Genomic DNA, 17,213 nt, shown 5'->3' on the forward strand with positions numbered 1-17,213 from the left:
TGACCCAGCCATTTCCTGCCTACATGATGATGGGCATGGGGGTATGTACAGAGGTGTACGTCTGTATAACCCTTGAGTCTGGCATATAGTTTGCACAGTATGTTGCCTGTTGTCAAAACTGATCTTTGCAGGGAAGTTAGATGCAAACTGTGTACTTGTTAAAGCTCTGTCAACCAAAGTGTCATGTATATAATATAAAATCCATAATTTGTCAGCAAATCAAGGATTCCAATACAGCCTGTTTGAAAATTTACACAGCCTCATTGGGATTCCTTAGAAGGGTAAGTTCTGAGGGATAAAATAGTTTTCAAATTCATTAACTGGTGTCATTATTCATGAACCCATATAAGTATTAAATTTTAAATTCATAAGCTCTAATGGTCATATAGACTGTTCTACATACCACAGTGAAGAGATAATTTTATTAGTAACTCTGTGTCAATACTGTGGCTTATGTCTGAATTGGAGAATTCTATTTTAAGGCATTATACACTGATATAACTTCAAGAAATAGGATATTAGTATGTTACACTGGCTAGAGTCCTTTATTGTTAATGTAAATGTTGTACAGTGGGTTAGAATAATAACGCCCACCTACAGCACTTTACATTAATATGCATTTAAAAATTTAAATGTGCTGTGTGTGCACACATATGACAAAGCATGTATGGTCACCTACAAATATGTGTGGTTTTCTGTTCACTCTGATCGGTAGTCTCTATGTCATTATAGGATTTTTTACAACAGTCTAAATCCTACCACCTGTATATCTTCTGTACTGTCACCCAAGGCATTAATCACAACAACAGAGGGTGCCCAGTATTAAACTATGTGGCAACTATCTAGTAATCTTTTTCACTGTGAAGAATTTATAGCAATTCTTTACCTCCTGCCTTCCCTCTTATAAAATATTCACTCTCTTACTTTGACAAGACCTTCAGTCAACCAGAGCTCTGAAGTGAATAAACTTATTTCTTGGTAGTGAATTACAGACCAAAAGACATTTAAAGTAGAAAACACAAATTTTATTAGAAAAAAAATCACAATATTAATTTTTCTGATTTAAAAATTAACTCAAAGCAAATAAAGATAACAAAAAAAGAAATAAAATTCTTTACACACTTCTCATCTGCTTTGTTCTTCCCAGCAATACCCTGCTTACAAGCTTAATACCAGTTAACTGAAAGACTTTTTAAGTTGCTTTGTTCCCTAACCTTTTGATCATATTTGTAGCATCACTTGTGTGCTCCATTTTTCTTAGTGCCACTTCTCAGTTTTTTACAACCTGAAAGTTTCCAGCTTCATTCTATGTCTTCCTGACTTGTTGAACCTTGTAGTCAGAAGTGTGCCCACTAAGCAACCTTAGTTATCCCTCCAAAGAAAGCTATTTCTTCCTTATTTCAGTGTCTGCTACCTCTTACACTTTTCTGGAAAACAAAATCAAAACCCCATAAAAAAACACCCCTAAAAACAAGCCCCTAGCCCGCTCCAACAGAACAGAACCACAGAATAAACAGTAAAAAAGAAGCCATTCATCACAGTTACCTTATCATAGGACTGCACTTACCAGCTTTTGTGAACAGGAAGGGTAATAGCAAAAAAACCTATGCTGTGGTGTCATGTTAAAAAGAGACCAGCAGATGAGCAAAACACATACCTTAACTGCAGTTAATGTGTTTTCCTAGGATACTTGGTGATATTTTTGCTAAGGATTTTGATTGGAATAGAATAAGACAAGCTTTTCAAATTTTCTTCTTTGTTGCTTATTTCAAAAAAACACTTAATATAATACTGTAAATGTATAAACTCTTGTTGGACTCTGTGAAATCCACAGATGTGGAGTTCTTCTTTGTATACATCGCTGTCAAAGAGGTGCAATACCAGTGCTGAAAGGAGCCCTTTGAATGATGCCAAAAGCTACATTTACCACTTACTATCTGTCCAGCTAGTTGGTCTTAGAATATATACTCAGATGCTCTATTTAAATTAAATAATTATCACTTCAGGCAAAACATCAAGACTTTATTAAAGGAAAAATAGACTTGAGATCACAAATAAATGCATTTTAAAATATGTCTACTTATATTTTTATTCTAGCATTTTCTGACTATCACTAATTTTTTCCCCAAGAATTGCTCCTGGCATCTGTTAAAATTAAGGTAATTAACGTTGTTCAGAATGTATTTCCTCTTAGATTGTCTCTGTAATCATGGGTAAGAGGATCAAAACAGATACACACATGACTTATAATTTTATTTCTACATTTCCGTATTTTCAATTTATAATTTTTCAAGCTGAAACAATTCTCCAAAATTTTAAGATGGAGCTTCAGAGAATTGACTTACTATTATAATTTACATTACCTATGTACTTTTTGGCCACATACTAAATTTTGGACTTAGTTGATAATTACTCTTAGAAAACAGTGTGTGTGCAGACAGCATCAAAATGCAGATTTCCAGTATTGGGAACATCAGCATGGAATGGGCATTGTGCTGCATTAATTATACTTTCTCGTCCTCATGAAATGCAGCTTTTTGCTTATTTGAACTGTTGATTAGGGTGTTTGTTAGGATTTCTGTTACTAATGAAATTACACAGCAATATTACTTACTGTATTTTTTCTGTCTGGTATAGTTCATGCCAGTATACCTTCTAAATATTACTAGTACTTATGTTATATACTAACATGACTTTTACAGAGGGAGAAGCAGAAATTTATTATTTTAACCTTTTTGCCAGCCAGAAGAGTATAGGAGTAAAGGACAACATCTAGAGTATATTAAAATTATAGCCCAATTACAGAACAAACTACAGAGATCTTAATGACATGGTCTTGACTCTTCCTTAGTGTTTTAAACCATATTAGGTTACACATCTCTGAACATCATATAGAGTCAGAGAAGAAACCTATTAACAGATTTTGTGTTGTTTTTTTTTTTTTTGTTTTTTTTTTGTTTTTTTTTTTTTTTAAAGGGAATGTTTACAAAGACATTTATGAGTCTCTCTCAAAAAACAATCACCTTCTCTTTTACTAGGGAAGTAAATCATCCAGTACTTTAAAGAAGGAGCAACAATGTGAATCAATACAGCAATCAGCTTTGTAAAAATAGAACATTAATGTTTATATGTCCTTTTTAGACAAAGAATTATTGAATATGAAGTCCTGTTCATCAGAATTCTGGGCATACTATTCATAATTTTAACTCCAGTAGTCTTTGGTCAATTGCTCAGATTATTCAGTCTGCACAACACGTTTGCAAATAAATCGGAGAATGCGCTCTAAAAAGCCAAGCTTTGCCCTGAATTACAACCATTATTTAGAAATCATAACAATTTAAAATAAAATAATACTTTAAAAGTTATTCTACTTTATTTTGCTGACTTGAGGAATAAAAAAAACACAACAATTTGATTGTTCAACAATATGTAGTAATTTAATTGGTGAAGGAAACTTAACTGTGAATGGTCAATGGCTTCATCCCAAACTAACTAGAATTAATTTAATCTTTTTCTTTACTTCAGTGGACATTGGATCAAGCCCTAGATTAATATCTTTTTTGCTTTCTCAACTAGTTGGACACATCCTACATTTCAGCTCTCCAAAAATTGACAGAAGATGAAAGATTTGGACACGTCTAACTTTACACTGTCCAGTTAAAAGTCCTATCTGGCTTGTTAACAATAGACTATGTTATTTCTGTGGTCCAAATGATCTATATTGTGTGGAATATGGAAAGAACTTTTCTTGTATGTTTAAAAGCCACACTGAAAAGCAAGAAAATACTGAATTAAGAAAAAACTTAGAAAATACAGTTGATTCAAATTTGCAACAAGTTTTTTTAATACATTAATAATTTGAGTGTACTACTACAGAGGAATATTTAGAAAATATTTCCTAAATCAAGGAATTACACACCTTCTTAATCATACTTGTCACAAAGTCAATATATGCTGGATTTCCTTGATTTCATTTTGCTCATGAATTAAAAAAGGTTGTCTCTGTGCCCATACTGAAATGATAGCACAAACTTTGCATTGTGATGACATTCACTCTGCATTATTTTTTAAATATATTGATATATGACTATATTATTTCAGCATCAAGCCATGAGCACATTGCCTTTCCATTAAAAATTAAAAGCAAAAATAAGGGGAAACAATTATTATCTGTTTTTTTTTTTTTTTTTTTCAGAGATGCTGAGACCATCCTAACTTTAACAAATCTGTGAACAACTGAAATGTCTGAAAACTTTTCTTCAATACGCTAGCAATATTCTATGCTTTAATTCAGTTGTACCTGACTAATATATTTTGAAGCATGCCAGAAGCATTTACAGGATTGAGCTGTACTTTGATGCAATTTTTTCCCTATGTACATATGAGGCCTACATGACCTTAAGGTAGTGGAAATATGTATTTGCTCTAGAATTCTACCCTACCATTTTAAGTCAGTTACAAATTTTTAAGTTTTTAGCTCTTCTGTATCACAGAGCACACAGTACAGAAAATGCATGCAAATTTATATTGAGAAATGGTATCTCTGGATGTGGAAAGTATTCTGAGTGGCATGGTGAAGAAGTTTTCAGGGTTCTCTGAAAAGAGATTTTTTCAAAATGACTCACCCATGAGTTCTTAGCATACCTTCTTGCATGTTTTGTTGGAACTTTGATGATTTACAGCTGCAAATCTAGAAAAATAGTAATTTGTACTGGAGAGACTATTGCTTTCTACAATAAAGTTCTCAGAATCTGTTAGAGTACCATAGGGCTTCAATCCTTAAGGACTAAAGGGACAGGGATACTATGATTCCTGAACACTAAGCATTAGATTTTTGTAGGAAGCATGGATGCTCTGTTAAACATTCTTTTGTCATTATAATTTCATGTCCTAACAGCTTTCATCAGAAATATCATAAACACCACAATTCTAGTCAACCTGATGATACACAGGAAAGTTTCCAGTATCTGTCTCCCTGATACCTGCTGGTGCCATTGTAAACAATGTTTAGGAATCTGAATGAAATGGAATACTGCAGTTCCTGAGCGTTGATTTTAGCATATCCTTCTGTTAAAGCTTAGTGCTTTCCCAAAGTCCAATTTAATAAAGGTAATGCTTACCCTTTTATTAAAGAACTATGTTAGCAGTGTTATATAACTTAGCATTTCTAACCTCTGAATAGAAGGGGGGAGGACATGTAAAACATACCGAATAAAATGAGATTAAATTACATTGTGGTGATTCTAAATTTTATGGAATGAAAAAAGTCTAAATAACCATAATTGTGAGAGAGGATTCTTATGTAACAATCAATTAAAACAATTAGTTCTGCTTTTCCACAGTGTAGTTAACAAAAAGATGTTCTTCACTATATGTATTTTTAGTGAATCTTTTTCATATAAAATTTGAATATTGCAGAATATATGTTCTCATTTCTTTAATAACTACTTCAACAATCCTGAAATAATTAAACATTTGAATATCAATATGCTATAATTATAAATGTTTATGCTGCATTTCATTAAGTTTAAATTAATAGCAAGTAATGACATGGGATTACTTTGAACATCTTTCCTATAAAAACATTTATTTGTCAAGTATTTTGTTAGTCTTGGTTTTGTATTTTTGAAATTTCATCTTTGTCACTTTTCATCTCCTTTTAATGAATTAAGGGGAAATATCATCCATGAAACTAAAGAGGAAAGAGAATTGTAAATTACTTCCAACATGGCAGCAGTGGACTGATTATCCATGTGACCACAGAACAAGAAAATCAAAAGCAATACTTCTGACTTGGGTTTAATCAGCTGGAGCAGGAGCTATATGAACTGAGTTCACATTTTATATGAGAAACATTCTTAGGTTATATCTACAAAGAGTTAGCAAAGTGAGACTGGAAAGTAGTTGAAGCTAAGAAAACCCCCATCAGTGTGAGGTTAATGAAGCAACTTGATAGAAAGTGTCTCTAGAGAAATGATGGTGCAAAACAAAATATATCTTTGACCGGAAGTAATCTATTAATTGCAATAAAAGTAACAGGGGGATTTTAAAAAAATCTTTGCTTCAGTTTAGGTTTGATTTACAGCAATGGCAATGAGAAGGTAGTTTCAACAAGTTATTCGCTTTTAAGATATGTTTCAGTTGATTTTAATCTTTATTGTTTCATGTCAAATACAGATCTATAATTGGCTTACTTCAAACAGATTACTGACTGCATCTTTTTACCTACTCAGTTGAATTTCCTGCTCTTTTATCTTCTGTGTCTATTTCTTTCTTTAGAATGTGGTTTCCAATTTGTAACTTTGCTCCAAGAAAATCTCGGGGTATTTGAGAGAAATGGCATTGTAGAAATATTTTCCCCATTTATATTAATTGATATATTTATGTTATTAAAAAATAATCTTTCATCATTATAATTACCTAATAATTCTAAAAGCACTCATTGCTATCCAGTTTAATCAGCACAATAAGGTAGTAAAATATTATTAATCTTGTACTCTGGATTTAATGCACAAAAGAGCATAGAACCAATTTTAAACCGGTATTTATTATATGCAGTGGAGAATAGAAGTATCAAAGTCTACAGGCCATGAAGAAGTCTGTCACTGAGTTATTACAACTGTTGTGGTGGGCATTACTCCTAAGATAAGCAGTAATAATAAGCTTTATGCATTTCGAGCTTTTTCTAGCCTTTGCTGAACTGCCTCTTGGGTCTAGCTTGGGTCAGAAGGGTTGATTTTACATACAGAATTGTAGAAATTTATGTGAAAAATATAACAAGCTGTTCTATTGACAGCTCAGGAAGAAAAAAAAAAAAAGTAAATGGTGAAATTTAATGGCAAATATGTGCTACTTAATGTACTGTATTTAAACTTCAGACGAGTGATTTTACACAGCCAAGTGAGGTATATCCTAACACCTTGCAAGACTCCTGAAACTGTTGCAGCCAAAAATGTGTCACTGAAACATGGATAATATTTTGAGGATATTTTGGGGAAGGAGAACCCAAAACTTTTCTAAAATCAATAGGACTCAATTTCAGAATAACAGTCTCCAAAACAAGACTCTTCAGACATCTGTAGAAATAGTAAATCAGTGTGAAAAGTGCATATCATTGGTGAAATCTTATTCTTCTTGTGCAAAGCATGGATCTAAAACCTATAATGTGTAAAGCAACTATCAGGTTGAAAACCACATTTGCATCAAACAGCAATAATTAGCACAAAATACTGTATTCTATTGATACATGGCTGTGGTTGTCTAAGAAAAACAGCTTTCAAAATTTACACAAAGCATCACGCAGTTTACTAGTTTGTAAAAAATGACATAGAAATAAATGTTTCATCTTACAGATAATCTTTTGCTTACTAAAATAATTTCCCTTTGGAAGGAATTGTGAGTATGTTCTTCAGCCTCTTTATAAGGATGCACTGCTGATCTGGTCAAGGTCAGCATTGGATATTTCTCTCTTTTAAACATCCTTTCTGTGAAATGATTGCTGGACTTGGAGGTTAGGAATGTAAAACATAGGAAATACAGTTTTCTTATTGTGATGGCCTTTGTCTTGCTATGCTGCCACCTTACAAAAGGAGTGGTTCTGAGTCGACATGTCCTCCACTTGTGCTTATTTGAGCTCTATTATCTGAACATGTTGTGTGTAAGATATCCAGTTCCTCTTTTTGTGTTATAAGTGGCAGTTACCACTATTTCAGGTGACTTCTGGCTTTAAGATGTAGAGCTAAGTATAATAGGAAAAGGGTATGTATAAGACTTTACTTGCTATTACAGTGATGTGTCTAAACTGAAGACTTAAGAGATGAGTCCTAGAATCTCTGGTAGTTGATACATTGTCTATATGGATTGATCTTACTGTACTTCCCCTTTGGAGGTTATATGATCAGCACCACGAAAGAAATGTAAAATAAATTGGATTTCATATGTCTACATTGGTGAATTATTCTAAGCAAAGTTCCCAGCTAGACAACTTCAATATTCATGTTACAGTATTGGAATTTTCCCTTTTTAGGACTGAACATGACGTGTGTTATACACATTAAAAAGGGACAATCATTTTTCTGGAAATACTCTTATATTGGAATAACTACTGATTTATTTAATTTCTTTTAGAAACTGCATTTTTCATTATAATCTCACCCTCTCCAGAAGGTTGTTTTGGAAGCCAGAAATCTGTCTTGTTTTAATACAGAATGTATGCTTTGAAAAATTATTCTTCTTGACAATGAATTCTGAGATGCAGAATGCTATTTCAAAAGTAATTCAATAGCTGAATCCCCTGGAAAAGGTCTCCTATCATAGGTAATCTATTCTAGCTAATGTGTGTGAAAGTAGCACAATGGCTCAATTTTTCACTTGTAATCAATGACTAAAATTTAATTCTGTGCACTGAAAAAGCAAGAAAATGTAAAGTGATAAGGTTTAAAACATGAGTCAAACACTTTTAGACCAAGTAATTAATGAATTTACCGCCAATAAAATATTACTATCTGTTTTTATCCATTTCCTCATATCAAATATAACAGCATAAGACCATCTTTTTGCTCTATTTACATAACTCAAAAGTGTGACTGACCCCTTACTGATTCCTAAATACAAAACAATAAAAAAAACCCAAATGTGTATCTTTTAGATTAACTTTTCCTACATCAAAATATCAGTTTTGTTAGGCATGTTCCATTTCCTATGAAAGTCTGTTGGTTCATTTACTATATTCATTATACATAGCAAATAACAGATCCTTCAATGACCTGTGCTTGAGATTTATATGCTTTAGAGAGTACATTGCAGGATTGACTAAGAGAAAATTCATCAGCTTTGTAAGTGGTATTCTTAGCACAGCAACAAGTTAACTGTTGTCAGATTTTTGGTAGTGGCAGTGTAAGTGTGCCTTTGTGATGTGTTTTGATTTAGTGTCACATGATACTCTGTTTTTAAAATACTGTACATTTTCAAGGGGCACAGGATGAGTAGTTTATGAACTTGCTAACTAAACCATCTCCAAAAAGAAATTCACAAAGTAGGGAGTTTTCAGAGAGGAGTTCTGCAGGAACTGATAGTGCATCCAATATTTTTTTCATCACTTGAAAATCAACGCAACACTGATCATAAAATTAGTAATTAATAAATAATTATGAAGAAAGAGCATCACACAAAGCAATTTGAATCACATGGCATTGACATCATATAGGGTAAGACTGTGCCTACAGATCAGAGGACTGTTTCTCTTTGACAGTGAGAACAGTACAGTATTTTGTAGTTCTGACAAAGTCAGTTTTAAAAGAACATTGCAGAATTGGAGTGAGTTCAATAAAAAAATCACAGAAAATATTTAATAGGCTGGAGAAAATGTCTTATAATAAGAGATTTAAAGGGTTCAAAATTTAATTTCAGAGACAACAAAAAGGTAATGACTTTGCAGTGCAGAAATTTCTTTTAAATGTCTTTCTTTTAGGGGGAAAAAACATTCTTAAAGCTCATGTATGTGAAACAATGTAGAACAAGAACTAATGTTACAAGCCAGACAAATAAAAGAATAGGCACAAGCATGTAATGACTGATTAAATCATCTTTGGAACAAAAGATCAAGAGAAGCAGTGGATTCTCCACAGCATACTATCTTCTAATCTGTCTTGATATTTCTTTGGAACATACATACTAGCTAAAAGAAAATAATGCCTTGGTTAGACTAGCATTGGACTCAGTGCAAGAATACTTTTGAGTGGAAGTCAAACTAGGTAACTTTATATTTTCTACGTGAACCTGTGATCTAAATATTATATATGTGAGGCCAAATCTATAAAATTAGACTTGAAGGATTTATTTCCATTTATATAAACTTACAATACCGTATAATCAAGCAAATTTAATACACCAATCAACCATTCCAGGTTTATTTATTAATATATTTTTGTTCTCCTTTAGCACACCTTGCTGTGTAAACTTACATATTTTACATATACTCTATAACTATTTAATTTTTGAAATTTGTGCTGGACATTCAATCGAGCACATGTCAAATGTACAATGAGCATCTGATTACAGCAGTTTCAGAACAGACACAAACCTAACAGTTTTTGGTGGCTATAAGAATTGGGTAAAAATGATGGAGGAAATTGGATAGGTCTGAAATTGGTTAGTGCCATTCTTTTCTTGAAATCAATGATAAAAATAAATATTTTTTTTTTAAAGATGGTTCCACTATAATTTACTAGTAACTGTGACTCTGAACTCAACTGTAATTCTGATGGGTTTTGCATCCCGTGTGTCATTTAAAGGAATAGTGGAGACTGAAATATCTGTTTAAATATATTTATGAATTAGCTCATAATTGCCTTCTATAAAATAATTTCTCTAATGAATTCTACAGTTTTATGCAAGATTTATAGAAGTAACATATTAGCCTGTATTGAAATAAAAAGGCTTTGTTTCTGATAAGGAATTATCTATCCAGTTACAAATGCAACAAGAACTGTTTTTAAGGCTTTGTCAGTATTCGTGGTGGTCACAGTATGGAGCTCTGCTATTGTTAATGGACTCACTAAGAAGTTAAAATTTCATTTAACTGGAAATATTTTTCTTTTGATCAGAAATTACATGCCATTTTTTAGCTGTGATGAATTCTAATTGTGATCTGGGAGGTAAACAGTCAGTGGTTGATTAGTCTAGTTATCCTACTGTTAAGAATTTTTCAGTTTAAAATATTTTTAATCTTCTAAAAGTAAGATTTTTGTACTGCTGAGAGTAGCATAGCTAGTGTATAATAAATTATAGCATAAAGGGCTACACGGATTGACACAATAATTTCACACCAGCTTGTTTAAAAATACTCTTCTTAAAGGACATAATGCCAGACTAGCACATTTTATTAAAAGCACAGTGCTTTTAATAATTAGGGGAAAATGGACGTAAGCAGTGTCACTTACCACTTTGTCAAATTTAATCTAACCTTTCTCTGTTTCTTTCAGCATAAAGAACGTCACTCCAAAAGTAGGTGATGCTGAAACTCGTAAAGCCATTCGCCGTGCCTTCGATGTGTGGCAGAATGTAACTCCTCTAACATTTGAAGAAGTTCCTTATATTGAATTAGAAAATGGCAAGAGGGACGTGGACATTACAATCATTTTTGCATCAGGTTTTCATGGAGACAGTTCTCCCTTTGATGGGGAGGGAGGATTTTTGGCTCATGCTTATTTCCCTGGGCCAGGAATTGGGGGAGACACTCATTTTGACTCAGATGAGCCATGGACTTTGGGAAATCCCAATCATGATGGTAAGAGAAGATATCAGTTTAAACAAAATAAATAAATAGCATGAATTTTCAACTAACAAAACTATTTCCATGCTTCCCTGTCCCTAAAGTCAGATAATTTTCTTTCCTAATTTCACATTACTTTAGAAATATCTTCAGTTGATTATTCTATTAGAATCTGAGGCAGAAAAGTTTCTGTCTAAATCTAAGTTACAGTATGAAAATGTGTTTCTCGTGAAAAACAACGAATTCTTGTCAGGAACCTTTGTGTTCATTCAAACGTTTTACTGTTGAACGTTTACATAAACTACTTTCATTTTGAAACTCTTTGCCATACAGATCTTATTTAGGTTTAGGGAAAATGTGGAATGTTCTTTAGCAATGATATAAGAGAAGTTAAGAACAATTGAGACTACCCACCAATACAGTGGATACCCATGTACATAAAACCTAGTCTTCTCCAGTTTTTCTTTATGGTGAAGCAGTGGCAACATTTAATGTCAATTCTTAAAGATGCCATTCCAAGAACAGAGTTAGTGTTTCCCAGTAACTTTTTAACACCTTTTCGAATTGTTAATTCCAACAATAATACCAATTTACTTAAGTTGTACATTCCCCATAATCAAATAAGTGACTGCATAGTGCAGTTGACATACCTAACATTTACCAAATCAAGATTAAAGATACTCTTTAAAGCTACTCCTCACAGAACTCTAACCTGACCCTTGTCAAGCTCCAAGTTCATGTGACTAAATTACTGCCATTATCGAGGAAACCTAATTTAAAGCTAGCCTTTGCATCTCTGCAGAACAGTATCAAAGAGTGTTGTGTAGATATATTCTGTTTGATGCTTTGATGCTTTGACAGCTTTTGGTTCCAAGCAGCTGCAGTTGTCCTAGTAGATCTCGCTAAGCCAGTGACAGAGAGATTGAGAGAGTCTCTTCAGCAAACAGTGATGGACAAAGGAGGATGCACTGATGCACAAAGAGGATGTTTCTGGCATATAAAAGATGATAAAGATGACAAGAAGTGCAGAACTGTTGTATTTCAATGTTACGCTGAATTTTTGCACAATGAGAGGCTTTAACTAATTCTTTCCTTTTCCCTTTCTCAACTGAGATCTTCCAAGTAAAATTCAGAGCTTTTTATTTAGCAGTATTTGTAGCCTGTAGTTTGCAACAAAGCTTTAAGTTAATATTTCAGGAGTATAAATATGGTATTGTGACTGTTCTAATAGTTCAATACTTCTGTTGTGCCAGGGTCAGTGAAGCAAGAGCAGTGTTCATGCACGGTGAAAGCCCTTAGTAGCAGAATGGGTTCAAGAAGCTTATTTCTTGTCAACCAATCACTAGACTCTTACTGGAGCAAAATCTGTGGTATTGCACTGCTCATATTTTCCCTTTTCACAAGTTTAAAGAAACAACAGTGGGAGTCTTTTGTTTGTGCAGTTCAGGTACATAGTCAGTCACAGCATTGTGAGGCTAAATTAAAGTGTTTTTATGGGCCTCAGTGGGAGGCCTACATTTAATGTTCTGTGGTTTTGGAGCTATTACTTCAAGCACTCAGGAAAATCTACAAGCGTGTACACTGAAGTCAAGGTGTCAATTTAAAATGTGATAACTCTTTTGGAGCAGTTCCACATAGGGATACTTTGTATGAAAGTGTGCAAAATTCTGGTTATCTCCATCTCCTTTAACATAAATAATCTTCAGAGTGTAAAAGGGCACACATGTCTTTATATACCTTTTTGTGGTTGAGTGTTGCAGAGCAGTTTTCAAAAGCTATTTCTTACATTAATTAATTTTAAGATATTTTAAAGGAAAAAAAGTTAACAAGTGAAAGTAAAATGATATTATCACTAAAAATATGCTTGTATGTATCTAAAACCATTGAAATTTTATTGTGAAAAAGTTTTGCTATTGTCCTGGTTTAATGAAGGTTTAGTAGGTATCACTGGAAATTTATTCTGCAAATTTAATAACTTATATATTTTGGTGTGCTCATATACACTTTGTTGAGGGAGACATACTCCTGTTAGAATGGAATAGTCAAGGTAGAAAACCCAGGATATTTTATGACTGGAAAATTTGTGCAATGACCAAATAAATATCTTAGCAACACAAGTTTTATGAAGAATTTTGGCAACTCTTAGTTTCATTCTTGAGATTGTATGAACCATAGCTATTGTCCAGACAAAAGCCTTATGTCATTGTAACTCTAGAAATAGTAACGTATGTGCAGTTGATCTGTATATGCAGAGTATCTATTTTTCTGATTGGTGACTTCCAATTATCAAGTATCAAGTTCTGATGATGATCTCATTGAATTATCTTATGTCTAGGATTCCTGAATGTATGTCCAGATTTTGTTTGGTTTGGTTTGTTTTTTTTTTTTTTTTTGTGACTGGAACAAATTTCCATGTGGAAGAAGAAGACAAGAATGCCATTTGGGATTGACAAGAAAAAAAGACTTACAGCTCTCTTAGCCTCCCTATCATCTTAAGCTCAGTCTCAGACCACTGAAAAGCAGAAGGTAGAAAAATATATTTATGATCTTAGCTATGAGTCATTTTTCCCAGGTGAGTGTTATTTTTTCTGAGGTTCATTGCTCCAGGAGTCCAATAGTCATCCTCATGTAGTGTTATTCAAAATCCAATAGAAGGGGAAAAAGATTTGGTGATTTATTTTTATTTTTAAATTAACTCTCATCCCAAAGGGCTGATTTTCTCTGATTGCTATTCTGTTATTCCAGAGTGATTTGAAAACATGGACCAACTTGATTATTTAGCAGGACAAATGCAAATATAAGATCCTCTTGAAAAGTACTAGCCTCATTCTCCACCTATAATCTTCTAATGAGAACGATTTACATATTTTCCACTTCAGAAAAGACAGGCAACTTCTTGTAATGCTTTAATAACTGTTGTCCTTTTTAAAATAATTTTCCTTCCAAATAAGAAATCATATACAAATTCAGTATTCTGAGTATAGCTAATTCCTAAGGTAATTTAGCCTGACTAGTTAATTTCAGTGTCTTCATACTTTAGGTTTGGATTTTGTTTTTGTTTTTGTTTTTCTGATCATGTCTGCTTAATTTTCTTGTGTTTTGCTTGGTTTTAATAATGTTCTAGACTAACATTTCCACTAGAAATATATCATCTCCACAGTGCAGTGCTGTTTTCCTTTGTTCTCACTTCAGTGGTATGTTTTTGTGGATCACAGACCTATCTTATCAGTCATGTTCTGGAGAAGAGATTACTGCTTTGACTCCTCCCTCATTCTGAAGAATGAATAAAGGCTCTTATAGGAGTAAAGACTAATGGGCCCGTTGCTCGGGGAAAAAACCTCCTGTCATACAATTTAACACTTGCAGGCTCTCTAAAATGATGTGTTTCTTTGCTTTCATAATACCCTGTAAGCAGACTACAGTTGGTACCTTAACTCCAGATAAGCTGTAGAGGTCTTTTCTCCAAATTTACTTACATAGTGGTGCAGGTGATATAAGAAGTATTGGCCAGATAGAAGGACAAGAACATTGCCATCACAGGGGAATAATGGACACAAGGATAGAATTTCTTTTGCCAGGGAAGGAGAGATATACTGGAGGATAAAAAGTGTTTGGATTTTTTTGCAAGATAAGGAAATGTAGCCTTCCAATACTTTGGACAAAGTGTTTGTATGCATTGGACTGGAGCCTTCCTCCAGTGAGATTTCATGTTCCACTTGTTCTTTTAGGACATCTACTTTTCAAGTTGTTCTGTGGGAGTAGGCCTTTTCATCTACAGTAGACCCCATTTCCTCTATGGTCTACCTATCCAGGCTTCAGTGTGAGATGAGAGCCTTAGATTTGTAAATAATTTGGGACAGGATGGTTTCTTTATACACCTTATGAAGTACCTTGTGCTCCTAGGTGGTCTCAGTTAAAACTCAGATTATTTTGGTAACACTTGGCAACTATGGTAGAAGAAGATGATGGAGAAAATAACCACTGGAGGTGAAACACTGTTCAGGAATAGCAAATCAGAAAGGATAAGAATATCAAAGGAAAGATTTCACAATATGTACATTTAAAGATGTAAAATGAGAAAAAAATAAACAGGAGATGAAAATCAAGTTACATAATAATCTATCTGAAAAATCAGCACTTACTATGAAAAACTTTAAATCCTTATCTTCTTTGAAACTTAAATGCTGAAGGAAAAAAAAAAAAAAGGTGGAGAAAAAGAATAGGAAAGGGAAGAAATCTTAATGTACCAGTCTGGAGGCTAGGGAGAGATTTCATTGTTCTCATGACTCTGATCCATTTAGGTGATATATATCACCTCATTTTTTGAATGAAAAATTTATGGACAATGAATAATGTATCTAAATCCATAAAAGGATAACAACTTCTTGCTAAGAGTGGCAATATTTTGGAGATATTGTATTGTCAAAATCCTCTACAAAAATATTTTTCAAAATATTTTTTTCAGTTGCAATATTTCAAATCACTGTGGTAAAGTCACTGCTGGGGAGCAGAGGGGATTGGGACTGTCTCTGTAGTAAAATTTCTAGTAACTAGTAGAAAAATCCTACACTGTGCCCTCTCTTCCTGTACCAAAACTTAAAGTGGTGTTCTTATTAGCCTTAACAAGTCTCTCCCATATATTATCTTCATCTGTCCATTATTAAATCTGCATAATTTAAATTTTTTGATGCACTTCAATATAATTAGAGGGTGAAATGTCAGATTATAGTAGAACAAGTAGTGTGCTAGATTTCTGGAAGATCTGCTTCATTATGGAGTTGTTAAGCCTCAGAGTCTACAGTATCCTCCACTCCTCCAATTTACTGTAGCATGGTAGGCCATACACATTCACAAGATAAGATGTTTTCCCTATCATAAGACTGACAATTACTTGTTTCTACTTATATTCTCCATATTTTGTTCTAACTTGGAACAACAGTCTTTTGAAAGCTGTTAATGTATGCTGACCATAGATGCTTGCTACTGGAAAAAAATGGAAGGTGTATTTCTACAATGACACAATTAGGAATAGGACTTGCCTTGCAACTCTGCCTTACTAATAGCATATAGTAATAAAATCATAAAAAATTTTGGTAGGCCAGTTTTTGTATGTATGCTTCAGAAAAGGCAAGTTAGAAAGAAATCAAAAATAGTACTCACTAGATTTTATTTCATTGACTCATTCCTATGACTGAAAGTTGCCTATGATCTTGTAAGAGAACTCTGAGAAAGAGAGGAGGCAACATTTGACCTAAGAGCTTCTAAATGCAGTTTGCACACTGGGGGCTGCTTCTGAAGTGATGAAGTAGATACATGTCCTTTATTATAGGATCATTAGCTGTTGTGTTTTGGAGGGGAAGTGGTATTTTCTTGTTTTATTTTTTGTTTGTTTGGCTTGTTTGGTTTTTTTTTTTTTTTTTTTGAGGAATACCATGTAAATCCTTGGAGAGGACAAGAACTATTCTCAGTTTAGTTCGCAGTTTTCTCAGTAATTTAAAAGCAGAAAGTTTCAGAAGCTCAGTGAATCTCAGACCCTTCACCATTTCTGAAGTAAGACCCAAGAGAGAGGCAGATGAAGAATCTGAAAACAGTTTTCTGAACAATGACTTCAGAGAAAGCTGTCTCATCTTTAGAAATCTTGACTTGTATCTTGACTAGTTCTGTTGACAAACCCGAAGGGCCATTTCATGGATCAAGTTTGTATAATATTCTGATACTCCCTGGCAACCCAAACCCATCAAAACCAGGTTCCTTAACTACTGACTATACTCAGAAGATTCATTTTGGCAGATAGAGGCAGGGAAAGAAAGGGCAGACTATGATTTTTTTTTTGCAGTTGATAATCACTGCTACCTGCATGAATAAAACCCAGACTATTCCTATCAGCTGGGAATAATGACTGAGATATATCTGTTCTTCATCCTCACTATTGCCTTACATA

At 33.4% G+C, this 17,213-nt stretch overlaps 1 protein-coding gene across 1 annotated transcript in view; it reads left to right on the plus strand.

Annotated features, from left to right (window-relative positions):
• MMP16 (matrix metallopeptidase 16) overlaps positions 1–17,213 on the plus strand; it is a 189,254-nt gene that overhangs the window by 97,089 nt on the left and 74,952 nt on the right. The window contains exon 4 of the mRNA XM_033005861.2: positions 10,983–11,287. Within this exon, the coding sequence (XP_032861752.1) occupies positions 10,983–11,287 (305 nt within the window). The remainder of the gene's footprint in view (positions 1–10,982; positions 11,288–17,213) is intronic.

The sequence above is a fragment of the Tyto alba genome, unplaced genomic scaffold, assembly GCF_018691265.1.
Source record: "Tyto alba isolate M040663 unplaced genomic scaffold, T.alba_DEE_v4.0 Super-Scaffold_9, whole genome shotgun sequence".
In the NCBI taxonomy this organism is placed as follows: domain Eukaryota; kingdom Metazoa; phylum Chordata; class Aves; order Strigiformes; family Tytonidae; genus Tyto; species Tyto alba.